The sequence below is a fragment of the Bos mutus genome, chromosome 23 (assembly GCF_027580195.1).
Source record: "Bos mutus isolate GX-2022 chromosome 23, NWIPB_WYAK_1.1, whole genome shotgun sequence".
Lineage (NCBI taxonomy): Eukaryota > Metazoa > Chordata > Mammalia > Artiodactyla > Bovidae > Bos > Bos mutus.
In genome coordinates this window covers 20346989-20360943 of record NC_091639.1, presented here as the reverse complement: position 1 = coordinate 20360943, position 13955 = coordinate 20346989, and the positions used below count along the sequence as shown (strand labels likewise).

Sequence of the window (13955 nt, the reverse complement as noted above, 5' to 3'; positions counted from 1 at the left end):
TCCAGTAAGTTGGCTCTTGGCATCAGGTGGCCAAAGTATTGAAGCTTCAGCTTCAGCAGCAGTACTTCCAATGAATATTCATGGTTGATTTCCTTTAGGACTGACTGGTTTGATCTCTTCTCCAGCACCATTTGAAAGAATCAATTCTTTTGCGCTCAGCCTTCTTCATGGTCCAACTATCAAGTCTGTACTTGACTACTGAAAAAATTATAGTTTTGACCATATGAACCATTGTCAGTGAAGTGATGTCTCTGCTTTTTAATACATTGTCTAGGTTTGTCATAGCCTTCCTTCCAAGGAGGAAGTGTCTTTTAATTTCATGACTGCAGTCACCATCTGCAGTGATTTTGGAGCCCAAGAAAATAAAATCTCTCACTGCTTCCTCTTTCCCCCCTTCTATTTGCCATGAAGTGATGAGACCAGATGCCATAATCTTATTTTTCTTTAACCTTAGAGAATGCTACAGCATCTCAATTCATACCAACCACTAAAATCCAACCATATAACATGAGTTGTAAATGGCTATTTTAAAAGGTGGACTTGTGCTCAGAGTTTTTTTGGAAAGGAAAATCAAAGAGGAACATACTCGTCACAGTGATTTCAGAAAGAAGTTATCAGGAGAAGCATCCTTTTGATTGTATACCCACAGGGTGGACATCCCACTAGAACAGACTGACCTGAAGCTGTTAGCATCCAGGCTGACATGAAGAAGCAGTCCAGGAGGGTCTAGGGTACCTTCTTCCAAATTCTATAAGAGAGAGGAAGGAAATATGAGAAGTGGAAAAGAAGTCTAGAGTTTTGCTCATAATTTGGTCCCTTTATATAGAAACTCAAGATCAGGGAAACAAAGTTCATTGTAACTGTTACCCACTTGCTCATCTCCCAAGACCAACCCCTCTTCCACCTGGCCCAGAAAGTCTCACCAACCTGACTTTTACCTTCAAAGCACATGATTTTGTGTAGATGGTCAACAGTTGAAATATGATCTTCTGTTCTATCTGCAGAAACAAAATGTCCCAACACTTTGAAGAACAGTTCAGAAAACAATTCTACTTCTATGGAGACTTTCTCCACTCACTCTGCAGCTTAATTCCCCACTTTTCCTTATAGACATCACAGAGCAATGGAAGTGTCAATGAAAATTCAATAAATAATCAACTTAAGAAGAAAAAAAAGGGAACTTTATTTGAGCTAAACTGAGGATTGTAACCAGGAGACAGATCCTCAGAAAACTCTGACAACTGTTCTACTTGTTAGAAGTTGAAGGAACAGTCATTTGCATTTTCGAGACAAAGGATAGTACATCAGCGTGATAGTACATCAACATGACATGCTGATATTTTATGTGAAGTTCACCAAGGTTACACCTAGTCCATAGAAGCACATACAAAGCAAGCATACAGTTACCATACTCCCTACAAAATTGGTAAAGAATGCTATTCTTTTAAGAAAAGGAAAGAGGGAAAAAATGATCTTTATGGTGGAGCAGTCACTTCTATCTTTGAGGTGCTCTGGTTAATGTGCCCACTGCACATTAAGGAGGGAGGAGGTCCAAACAAACACACAAAAAGAATTTTATGTTTAATTTTTCTGTCCTACTTTAATATACAAATTTTATTTCATCAAGAGACAGACCGTCTTTTTCCTATGCTTCTATATTCTGCACAACAAAGCCTTTTTCCCAGGCCGAGATTACAGACCTCAAATGGTAAGGCCAGCTGGGTCACGGTAGAGATGTCAACACTAGATCACTCCTTAATTCTGTTACCAAATCTACCTTAACCTTCACCCTTCTGCTCCATCAGGCTGCAGGAATACCTTTACGAGGATGCTTCCAGCCAAGTGGCCCTCAATAGATTGCCTGATCTGTACCATTGGGATAGTGTTACTGGCTATGGAAGCTATGGAATATTTCAGGTGAAGAATTTAGCCATCTCTCCTAAAGTCTAAAAATCTTCCTAACTCTCCATGTATCCATCGTGAAAGTGATTTACATATACAAGTGAAAATGGTTTACAGTTAAATACTTGTTTATCTACCCAGTGCTTATCATGTGGCAGGCACCATGCTAGTCTCACTTTGGTCATGAGTTTTGTCCTAAAGAAGCTGATGGAAGGGTGAATCAAACAGTTCAATGGCAATTACAGTATAGTGAGCTATAACCCCATTGGAGTGGAGGGTACAGTAGACCACACTTTGATACTCAGCTCAGACTGAGTGGAGATAGATGATGGGGGAAGACTTCCTGGAAGGAGTGATAGCCAGACTGAGCATGGAGGAGATGTAGGCGAGATCCAGACAAGAAAGTGGGCTGGAGATGAAAGGTTGTTGTTGAGCCGTGAAAGACGTTGGGATTCTTGGCCTCCAGAGGAGAGGAATTCAATCCAGAGCCAGTGACGAGGCTTAATTGCTCAGAGCTTTTGTGTAATAAAGTTTTATTAAAGTATAAAAGAGATAGAGAAAGCTTCTGACATAGACATCAGAAGGGGGCAGAAAGAGTGCCCTGCTAGTCTATAGCGACATGTTTTAGGTCTGTTAGAAAACTATTGATCAGATAAGAGAGACACCTCAGAGCTGACCGAGTTTCACCAGGCCCCTCTTCCACAATATGCATTTTTGAGATAGGATGGCACAAGGTGTGTCATCCCGCAGCCATAAAACAATTGATATGAATACTGGTTTGTTGAGCTATTATCAGCCCAAGGTTTGGGAAAAGAAAAAAAAGTTAGTCTTAGGTGGAACCATTTTAAAGAAGGGTAAATTCCAAAGCAAATACATAGTTTCATTAACATAGCTTAAGAAAAAAATTTCCATAAGAAAAACACATTGGTTAACTCAAGGTTTGAGAAAAGTTAAGTTCAGGTGGAACCAGTGTTGTCATGGCAGCACAGAATTTTAAGAGAAAAAAAAATTTGACACTTGCAGCCTATTTCCTCCTTTTGGAGACCCCTGGCCTTCCTGCCTGTTACCTTCTCAAACAGAGAAGTAGAAGAGGTGCTCCAGGCAAAGGGAACAGTGTGTGGTGAGGCCGAGGATGCTCAGTTTGGGTAAGTGGAAGCAGTAAGAGAACAGAGTGTGCAGATCTTGAAATTCTTCTTTGTCTGGAGATGACCATAGGCAGGTAGGCATGTATTTATGGCATCATGAAAACCACAGGTGGACTTGACTTGACAGCTGATATAGCTCAAATGTTTCATACTTTCTTTTTAAAAGATCATAAGTTACCAAAGCAGTATGGGTGGAACTTGAATTTAAAAGTTATAGATTGAGTAGGGCCTCTAGCTGGGCTGCTGAGGATCTCTATGGGGTCAGATCCTTCCCACTCAAGGATCAAACCCTGGTCTCCCCCGCAGTGATTGAAATTGTTCTAGATATGGTCTAGGTGTATGCACAACATCTGCTAAAAAAACTGGCCAAAAGGCACAAAGTAAAAATAGAATGAGATATATGACACAGCGGCATTTATGTAAATTAAAAATGTATATAGCGAAACCAAAAATGTGTTCTACAAAAACACACAGCAAGAAAGAAAAGGATGATCTTTCCAATGATTTCTTAAGGGGGAGTGGGAGATGAGAAATAAAATTGAAGAAAGGCAATTAAAAGGGAATCTATAAATAAATAAAACTAAAGAATGGCCCTGTAGACATCAGTGAAAGGAGTAACTTTTATTCAACTCCTTGAATGTAAAGGAGAGAGAGGGACAGACAGCTAGAGACAGGGAAAGAAGATTAAAATAACTAGATCTTAACTTGTGGGTACTCTTCTGGGTACAGAGTGCTTTCATTTTAGAACTTGGCTGATGTCTTATCTTTAATATTTAAAAATTTTTTAATTTTGAATAATTTATTTAGGAAAAGAGGACAAACAGATTAAACCACAGGGGAAACGTGGGGGAAAGCTGATGATACACACAACCGTTATTAGACTGATTCAGAAAAGTAGGCAATGTCAGGAGTGGGATTCGAACCCACGCCTCCAGGGGAGACTGCGACCTGAACGCAGCGCCTTAGACCGCTCGGCCATCCTGACCTGCTGGCAAACAGCTGCCCTCAAATTTTATTTCAATGTCTACATGAACGGTAGTCCCTTTTTTTTTTTTTTCCTTTTTCTCTTTTTCTGAGGATGCGGAAAATTTTCAATTAAAAAAGGCAACCACCAGTTTACGTACGGCCCTGACGCCGACCCCGAGTGGAAACGCGGAGTCAAGTGTCGGGTTGCGGGGGCCGCCGGGCAGTGTCTTCTGAATGAACGCAGATTCGATTCCAGGCTGCAGCCGGCCGGACGGCGCTCGGCTGCGTAGCCAAGAGTAAGGGAAATTTCTTTCCGCTCTCGACAGAATTCTTGTTTGTATAATGGCACCCATATTGCTGAAATTGCCTTACTTAAACTGACACCTACTCCTGGGAAGTCTTAACGCTATTCAGTTTGGTTCTTGCTGGGGCCCAGCCCTCGGGTGCTCATTAACTCCTCCCTCCTCTCCTTTCTGTCCGCTAGACCCTCGAGACCCATGTAAGGGGGTCCCAAGTGTCTTGCTTCTTGATCTGAATTTTCTAGCTGTACCCTGAGGATTTGTGGACTTTTCTGAATGGATGTTATGCTGCTCTCAAAAAGGAGGCATCAAACTAAAACCAGTTCTGCCTTTCTCTTTCTACAAGTATGTCACTCTATCGTCCCTTAATTCGTAAGGTTTTCGTACATCTGTGTTTATGTCCAGCAAAGCTGTACCTCAAAGACTTTCCAACTAGTTTGAAACACTCCTCAAAAAGTATTTAGTTTAAGTCCTTTGAACTAAACAATACAGATTCTTTTTATTTTTTAAAGGAGAAGTGAAAGTGAAAGTGAAGTCGCTCAGTCGTGTCCGACTCTTTGCTACCCCTTGGACTGTAGCCCACCAGGCTCCTCTGTCCATGGGATTTTCCAGGCAAGAATACTGGAGTGGGTTGCCATTTCCTTCTCCAGGGGATCTTCCCAACCCAGGGGTTGAACCCAGGTCTCCCGCACTGCAGGCAGAGATGCTTTAATTGGTTATATTTGAGTGAGATTTGGGATCATTTTTACTTTTTAAAATTAACTTTCATATGTATTCAAGGAAAAAGACGATTTCTATTTTAAATTTTAAAGTGAGTGGCAAGAGTAAAGGCGCGTATAGTTGAGAGTCGATTCGGAGTTTTCCAGAGGGCGATTTGAGGAGACCTGAGTGTTGTTTGGAGGCAGAAGGAGCAGATGAATAAGGATATGCAGAGAGATGGCACGGAAGAGCTGTTGTTGATTAGTGATGATAGGAGTTGCACAGTTATTTTTCTCTTAATGTGAATGTCTGGGTCTCTTTTAAAGAGAGGCAGACCCTTTCAAACATGTGATGACCAGAGTTGGCTTTTGGTGTGTGAAATGAAGTCCTGTTACTATTATTTCAGGAGCATTTGCATTTTTAAGGCTGGTCTTTAGCTGTGGGGTGAAAGGTTTTAGTTTCTGGTTTAAAAAGGAAGTCAGGCCTTGGAAATACTACAGTTAATTATTTGCACTGGTGGGAGAGGCCTTTCTGGACCTTCTGAAACCACAGTATCACTGATTCTGCTTCAGGTCATTAAGACAGGCTTTGACGAAGCATCAGCAAGGCCACCTTTCTTCTCTTTTGGAAGATTTAAAAATAAAGCCAGAGCTACCAAGACTGTTAATTTCCTCCTTCAGGCACTGGTATCTGGTGCCAGATGGAAAGGGAGCTGCGATGGAAAGGGAGCTGCAAGGCTTATCAATACTGTGTTTGGTAACCATTTTCCTTGACGATCATGAGGAAATAGGAAGGTGAGGGCAGTCGCAGAGCTAATTGAAACCTCTGACTATTTCTCTTTCTACTCTCAGAGAGGGGTTCCTGTGGCAGCCCCATTTATTTAGGGTAAGATTTTATATATACATTTCAGGATACACATAGTACATTAAACTGGCAAAACAACTACTTAAGATTCTCAAGTATTTTTTAAAGAAGTTTGGACTTTCAAAAAAATCTTTTACTTTCTAAAAGTACAATTTGAACATAAATGCATACTTTGAAAGCAGAGATAAATGGTGGTCTTCTTTCAGGAGTCCAATGTAGGGTAGGGTGAATACAGCTTGAGGAAGGGGCAAGGAAAGGAGGATCACCCAAGTTTGTTTGTTTATCCAGTTATGAGGCATCACCAAATATTTCCTCCAGAGGCTACAGGTGGGTAGCCACTGGCACTGTGGCCTTTTTGTAAGTAGCTGGCCCTTCCTGGGACAGGAGGCCCTGTGCTGCCTGCCCTGGTGAGCCTACTGCCATCAGGTCTGGGGATGGGTCTTGGATAAACAGAACCACAGTGCTTTGACCCACTGAGTTCCCATGCAGGTTTATTGTCTCTGTTTTTGTGTCAGTTCCATTTGTTGAATAAAGAAAGGGAGGTGCAGAAGCTGTTTTCAACAGACAGACTTATTTATTAGGTTAAGACCATGGGCAACATTGACCCTGGAAAACCCAATGGAAATGGAAGGTGGGAGCCTGGATAAGACAAACACATACAGGAAAATGCAAATACAAACAAGTGCAATCAATCTAGCTGTGCTGAGCACAATGATGCAGCTTTCAGGGGACCCTGAGGAGAAGCAGCATGTAGGAAAGCTGGGGGTGGAGTGATTCATGGCTCAGTATGGGAGAGGATGGTGGTTAAAGCTAATTAAAGGTGTGGTTGAGCAGTTTTAAACCATATGTGGGTGAGACGTGGCCATTGGCCATGAGACAATGGCCAATGAAGTGGTGATATCACTGAAAGATGATGCCTGAAAATGCCTCTAAAGTGGAGAGATTCTAGATAAAAGAAAGAAGACAACCAGCAACTTGTGGAATCAACAAAGTGAGGTTGGAAAGAGCCCTTTGCATTTTGTTTAAAATTCTTTCCTCTTTCATTCTATCTGACCTCCTCACCTTCTTTACTCCCGTTGCCAATTGCTCAGATCCACCCTGTATGAATGACTTAGAAAATCTGAGATATGGGCCCTAAAGCTCTAGGGACAAGTCAGATGTTTATCACTGCCTGAGTTCACCTCATTTTCCTCTATTAGGATGTTCCCTCCAAGTTCCTTTATGGGATTTCAGCCACCGGTTTTCCCTTCCCAGAACCCTTTGGGTTTTCTGCTTACTTAAAACCTGTTCCTCTATATACCCCTATCCTGGACACCAAGATGTTTCTGTCATAACCCCATGCCGACCTAACTCCATCTTGATCCCCAAACTGCAATTCCCTCCCTAGAGGATTTGGCCTCTGGGATGGGAGACCACAAGAAGCAGTCTGAGTCACCTCCCTGCCCCTTGACTATTGTTACCGAAACAGATTAGGAAGGGCCTATTCCTAACACTCTATCAGCAGCAACACAACCTTCTCAAGATTAATTAATCCCTACCCAACAGGAAGAAACAGGGGCTGAGTAAAGCTGGCAGATGAAGCCCTGGGAGTGGTGGAAGGGGGGTTAGAGTAGAGGGGAAGAGCTGAGCTGGAGTATTTCTTAAGGCACCCCTTGGCTGGGCTGGAGAGGGATTAGTTTAGAATGGAGGGTTTCTATATCCCTGGAGGCAGAGTCCTCCCCCATGGGGGACAGTGGGATCTCCTTTGAAATGTCCTTGGCATCAGCAACTACCATGACTCCCTCAAGCCCATCAGTGATTGGGCAGATAGTCAGGGGCTTTTTACCACAGGACCACAAGCAGAAGAAGGGCCGGAGGGGGCCAGAGAAAGAGGCCTTGGAGAAAGTATAGATATGGGATCCATCAGTCATGTTGTAGAAGAAGATGTCTCCTGATTCATAGTCAAGGAAGACCCCAACCCGGCGCGGGGGTCCAGCCAGTGGGAGAGGGGTCCGCAGTGGGGTGAGAGCCCAGTACCCATTTCCATAGAGCTCCACAGCCCAGAACCCATTCTCGGGAGTCATGGGGTCAAATCCTTTCTTCATCACATTCTCCCTACACACCCCAATTGCCCAGTCCGTCCTGTCTCCCACCTCCACCTCCCAGTAATGTCTCCCCGAGGTGAAGGCCTCACGACCCATCACACAGGGCCAGGAGTCAAATCTCTCTGGTTTCTCAGGAAGTTTCTGACGTGAATCTTCCAGTCGGACAGATTTTGAATCTTCGTACAGAAAGAGGTGGGGGTGGGCAGTATCTGGATCCAGAGTCACATCCACTAGAGACAGAGAGAAAGTGAGTCTGATTATCAGTGAATGTCACAGGTTGAAAGAACCATCCTTTCTTCTCTGAAGAAGTGGAGACCTGCTCTAGCAGTTGACAGATCTCCTCAGGAAGGGAACTGCTTGGCCTGCTCAGCTGTCTCTTTTCCCCTCTTCCATCCACAGCCATAGGGTGATGTATCAACTGACTGTCCCCAGTACCCCATGGGACCCTGTCAGAGGGGGCTTGCCTTCTAGCCATCTTCCAAGGGCCCTTTATGTGCCTCAAGGATAATGTTGGGGCCATTTGTCATCATCTTTCCCCTCTATATATTAGTGGTTTTTATTTCCAAGTATTGGAGGACTTTCAATACCTGCAGGGTGGCACCTCAGAGCCCTTAAGATATTCAGAGTCACTGACCTGCATGCAATGTAGCCCTTTTCCATTCTGTAGTGAGAGAGGGTGGGGAGAGGGAAAGGGTGTTATTGACATGTTTTATAATAAGAGAGAGACAACTTTGTGGATGAAAAAAGACAAAGGACATAGAACTTACTGAGCTCTTCCAGGAGTTTCTCTGGAAAACAAACAGAAATACCTTAATGACCTTCTAGCCTGGGTGTGAGGGAGGGAACAAAACAGGTGTGAGAAACATATAAAAGAAATTATTTAATTCATGACTACCTGATTATTGAGGCATTATCAACAAATGAAGAACAAGAATTTTGTTTTGTTTTCTAAGAAATATGCAGGAAGTTCCTACTTACTTAGTATCAGAACTTTAATCATTACTGAGAAACCAAGTTAAAAGTAAGGCTAGAGTCTGAAGATTAATAATGAATAAACATCAGGTCTATTATCTCAATTAGAATTTCTTTGACTCATCTTATACCCAAACCTCTGTTATTCTTCATATTGGGTGCTACTGAATTCAGGAGCTTTATAATCCCCTCTGATTTTTAGAATTCTGGAATTAAGTAGATAATTGATTGGCAGTTTGACTCCCATTGGCAGTCATCCTAAAGGACTTGGGTTCACCCTCATGTGGAAGCACTCCTGACAAGTAGACTGGGATTCTATGACTTACCTTTAGAGCTGAATTCATTCCTCCTCTGTCTGGATCTTTCCTTGTATAGTCTCCAGGTAAAAAATATGGACCCAATTGTGAGAAGTCCTAGGACCACCAAGATGACAGCCACAGCCACCATCCAGGGAGTCAGCCTTGGGAAGAAGGAGGCTAGAACAAAATCCCCAAGAAGGACATTTGTTGAGAAACTCAGAGCAAATCTAGCTCCTCTCTTGATTCCAAAGGGGGCTGGATAGATGATGACCTGGACCTCTCACATTCCTCCCATGGCAAAAGAGTCCCTCCAATACCACTCTGAGGTTTTCAGATAAATTTTGGTCTTAGGTAAGAGAGAGCAGAGAAAGAGAGGAATGAAGATGAAGAAGAGTCATTTGAGGACAGGACCTGTGGAATAAAGAATATAATGGACCGATTCATGTTATCATGGAAATTTCTCCTTAGCCATCAATGCAGGATGGGAGCCAAGGGGATGAGGGAAGTAAATAAGGAAGGGGAAATATCACTTTCTGTGTGCAACAGAAGGGTATTCAATGACCCAAGAATAAGGAAAACTTCCTTGCTGAACCAGAGGTAGAGTATGAAGACTCTGGAAACTTGGAGCTCTAGCATGGGATAAGGAGGAGGGGGAGGTAAGGGTGGAAAGAGGAGAACTGATTTAGCTAGATCCAGAAGGCTCTGAATCAGGAAGACCACACCCTTCAAAGACAAAGCTTTTCCAAGATATATCTCCTAAGAAAATCTGGAAGACTTCCCTATCTAAGATATATCTTCTAAGATGGAAAATCTGGAAAGTTTGTGAGATCTAGGTATAAAACTTATGCCTTCAGAATCTCTAGTGAAGTTGGTGGGGCTCAGCGGGCAGGAGTTTAGGTGGGGAAAGTTTAAGATGAGAAAAATAGACAAATCTGCCAGGAGGTTGTAGCTGGGCAGATGTCCCATGTGATGTTGCCCTGAAACTATGTCAAAAAGGAACCCAGCACCTGTTTTACTGACCTGGTATGGAAACCTCTATTTCTTTCTCCTGGCCAAGAAGGAGGTTCCGGATGCAGCAGGACACATTCTTCATAGAGGTGTCCCTGATGATCACTGAAGCTCTCACAGTAAACAAACCTTCTTCATCAGGATTCCTGGACTCTGACATGGATGGAAACTCTTCTCCCCTGTGAGTTCGCCACTGTACTTGGGGCTCTGGGTACCATCCCACTGAGGTACACTCGAGCTGGATCTCTCCACTCTCTTGAACTTTCATACTGATGTGAGGATCAGAGCCCAGAGCTATGGAGAAAGAAGGTGCCTTACTCCTTTAGTGGACACTCTTCTGGGAGCCTTATAACCGTAGGGCTATATAGTTTGAGAAAGAGAAGCCCAGAGGAATTGGGAATAAGAGGGACCCATCTCCATGTTTTACTACACAAGGGAACTGAGGTATCCATAAAAGAAGACATCTTATCAGAGATGAAACAACTATTGGCTTAAAGTCATATTCCAAATTGTGTATATATGTGAGAATATGTTTTCTTTTCACGAAAAGGGCCACCATTTTCAGCACATTCTCAAAGGTGTCTATCATTCATAAAAGGTAACATTGACAGCTTTATGCTGTCAAATCTCTAGGGCTTTATAACCAGTTTTAAGACACTTCCTTAAAAAGGAAAGATGAGTTATATATGATACTACCATGTGGGACACCCTGTTATGAAACAGGGACCCACATTTCACCCATGTATTTTTCAAACTTCATCTTTACTTGAATATATGCATAAGAAGCAATATATATTGCACAGCAATATTTTACAAGTATATAATGCTTTTAGAATTGACAAAGCAGTTTCTCATATTCCAGGCATGTGGGATCTTAGTTCCCTGATCAATACCCCCTGCATTGGAAGCACCGAACCACCAGGGAATTCCTATACTGATTTTTTTTTTTTTTTAATCTCATTCTTGCAAAATCTTGTTCGGCAGGTGCTCCCCCAGTTTTACAGTAGGAAATGTAGCTCAGAAAGAAATTTTCTTGGTGCCAGGTGGGAAAGGCAGACCTCAAAGTATACTTTGTTCCTTGGTGTGTACCATTTCCTTATAGTTTCACTCTGAATTCTGGCTTGAAGCAAAAACAGAAACAAAACCAAAACTTTTCTAGGTAGGTCAAGACCCTTAACAAGCCACCATGCTCTACAATCTCACAAAATCAGTCTTGGGTACTAATTCACCAAGTAAGCACTGGGATTGCTCACTATAGCCTTACTATAAATGGTGAAAAACAGACACAACTTAAATGCTCAATTCTGGGCTTTGACCAAGCAAATTATGATGCACTAATAGAAGAGAATGTTATATAGTCATTACATCTTACACTTATTTAATTATTAACATGGGGAAATGATTATTCTATAATTGAGAGAAAAAAGCAGGACATCATGGAAACAAAGTTCCAAGGAGAAAGATCATTCGCTGCTCCCTGTCTACTCAGCTCAAACCCTCTTCCTACTTATCTACTACTCTAGGCCTGCCAATCCCTTCCAGCCTGAAAGGGATTTGGGGAACACGTTTGATGGTTTCCAAAGTAACAGAGCCACTCGCATGGAGTCACCGGAGAAAGTCAAAACCCGTCCACTCACCAGCCACCTTCAGATGCACAATGGCCTCTTCGTAGTTTTCGTCCTGCCTGAAAAAGCATCGGTACTCCCCATCATCAGAGGCTTTGACCTCCTGTATCCTCACAGCGACGCTGCCCTCGGCGATGTGGTCCTCCACCAGCGACACTCTTCCCCGGTATTCAGCCATCTCCTCGCCCTCCTGCTCTTGCCCTTCGCGGCTCACGAACACCGCAGGCGAGACCTTCTCCCGGAACCAGCGCAGCTCCATGCCCTTGGCGCTCACGTTGGGGGACAGACGACAGGGCAGCTCTGCATCTTCACCCACCACCGCCAGGATGGGCTCCGGGGGTCCGATCACGTCAAAGGGAGCTGCCAAAACACCAAGAGGGGCGGACGGAATGTGGAGGTGGGAGTTGAGGACTGATACAGATGAGGATCCCACTGAAGGGCACTCTCCCACTACAGCTCCAGGGAATCCATCTGGGCCCTTGGGAAAGTCCCTAAGGACAACCAAACGGGATTGCTTACAATTACTGAGAAATTTCAAGCTTGTAGGCTAGAAATTATCCTATAATTGAGAGAAAAAGGCAGGACATCATTGAAACAAAGTTCCACCCAGAAAGATAATTCGCAGCTCCTTCTCTACTCAGCTCAAACCCTCTTCCAACTTATCCCCTAGTCTAGGCCTGCCAACCCCTTCCAGCCTAAAAGGGTTTTGGGGAACAAGTCTGATGGCTTCCTGACCTACCAGAATCCAGCTTGGGCAGCTGGAGGAGAATGAAAATGAGCAGACACCCCGCGAGGCAGGAGTTTGGAAAGACTGCCATCTCCAACCTTTCTGGGCAGCAAGATGCTGGTGGGCTCGAGTTTGTCGGGAACTTCAGCCTAGGAGAGATGAAAGAATAGGCAATAACTAGGAGTTGTTGAGACACCGTGCTCCTGTGCCCTCCCAGCAATTCTTTTCAGCTTGGAAAGCATCATTTGCACCTTAAGCTTCCTCCTTGCCTTCTGCCAAGGGTAGACTTTCAGTCCCGGCTGCCGTCAGCACACATCCACCTACCACCCTAAGGTTAGTCAATCTTGTCTGTACAAAACAGAAAATGGGCTCTAAGCCCCAAGAGAGTCTTAGGAGAAGGCAATTGTGATGCATAGTACCCATTAACGGGTTTCTGTATTATAAATAGACAAGTCTTGGAACTACTGTGTCAAAAAAATCTCTTCTTTCAAATACAATAATTTGACATCTGCTTTTAGCAATGATAATAAAGATACAGTGATGGAGGCAGAGATAGAGACTAGGGAAATAAGCAGGAGCAGGAAAGAAGAAAGGCTGGAGGAGACAGAACAAGAAAGGGGAGCTGAAGAGAGCCAAAGGGCTGGAAGAATAGAGGGCCTGGGACTAGGAAGGAAGGAGCCCAGGAAAGAGAAAATGACTGGCTGCTGGCTCTCTCAGGGGTGAGAACAGTCCCAGATACTGACCTCTGATGTTGGAGGAAAAGGCACCAACAAGCTTCTGCTACCAAATGAGAAAGCTGGTTGTGGCCCCATTGGCAAAAGTTAAAGGAGAAGGAAGGGGGAAGTACTCTCAGGAAAGTCTGCCTCCCCACACCCTTCCACCCCAACACACTCCCTCCTCATCCCTGATGTATTTACTTTGGGGGAAAAAAGTTCCAGAGAGGAGAAGAGTCTGTGGATTTGTGGTCTTCAGCTTAGAAATTACGCTATGCATTGATAACCTGTTTACAGAAGGGGACAGAGCGAAAAAGAAAGAGGATTTAAGAAAACACTAAAATAAGATGCAAAGTCTTGGGCCATCTCCAAGCCTCACTTTTTAAATCTCTAAAATGGAAATATTGTTAATAATACCTTCTTTGGAGTAGTGGTACAAGGGTTAAATGAGATTAAGCATGTTATGTGCTTAGCATATAATAGGGATTTAGAAGAGGGGAAGTTTTTATTCTATTATTATTTATATGAGCTGAAAACTAAAGATAGGCTGAGAATGCATGGGTATGATTCAGTTTTCAGGGCCCAGAGTTGCCTCTCTGCAAAGCTACCTCCCTAAAAGCAATTTATGAGGCCTACAACTCCCTGTTTTGGG

General features: G+C 43.4%; 1 protein-coding gene and 1 non-coding gene across 2 annotated transcripts; both read right to left on the bottom strand.

Annotated features, from left to right (window-relative positions):
- Positions 1-3949: 3949 nt before the first annotated feature.
- TRNAL-CAG (transfer RNA leucine (anticodon CAG)) lies at positions 3950-4032 on the bottom strand. The gene has a single exon. It is a non-coding gene; the product is annotated as a tRNA-Leu (tRNA).
- A 3483-nt stretch (positions 4033-7515) lies between these two features.
- Positions 7516-12681, bottom strand: BTN1A1 (butyrophilin subfamily 1 member A1). Its single transcript, XM_005910878.3, has 7 exons — positions 12603-12681; positions 11876-12223; positions 10251-10532; positions 9258-9407; positions 8727-8747; positions 8594-8620; positions 7516-8189 (listed from the first exon to the last, which is right to left on the bottom strand). The coding sequence occupies exons 1-7, from the start codon at positions 12679-12681 to the stop codon at positions 7516-7518; spliced, it is 1581 nt and encodes a 526-aa protein (XP_005910940.2).
- Positions 12682-13955: the final 1274 nt, after the last annotated feature.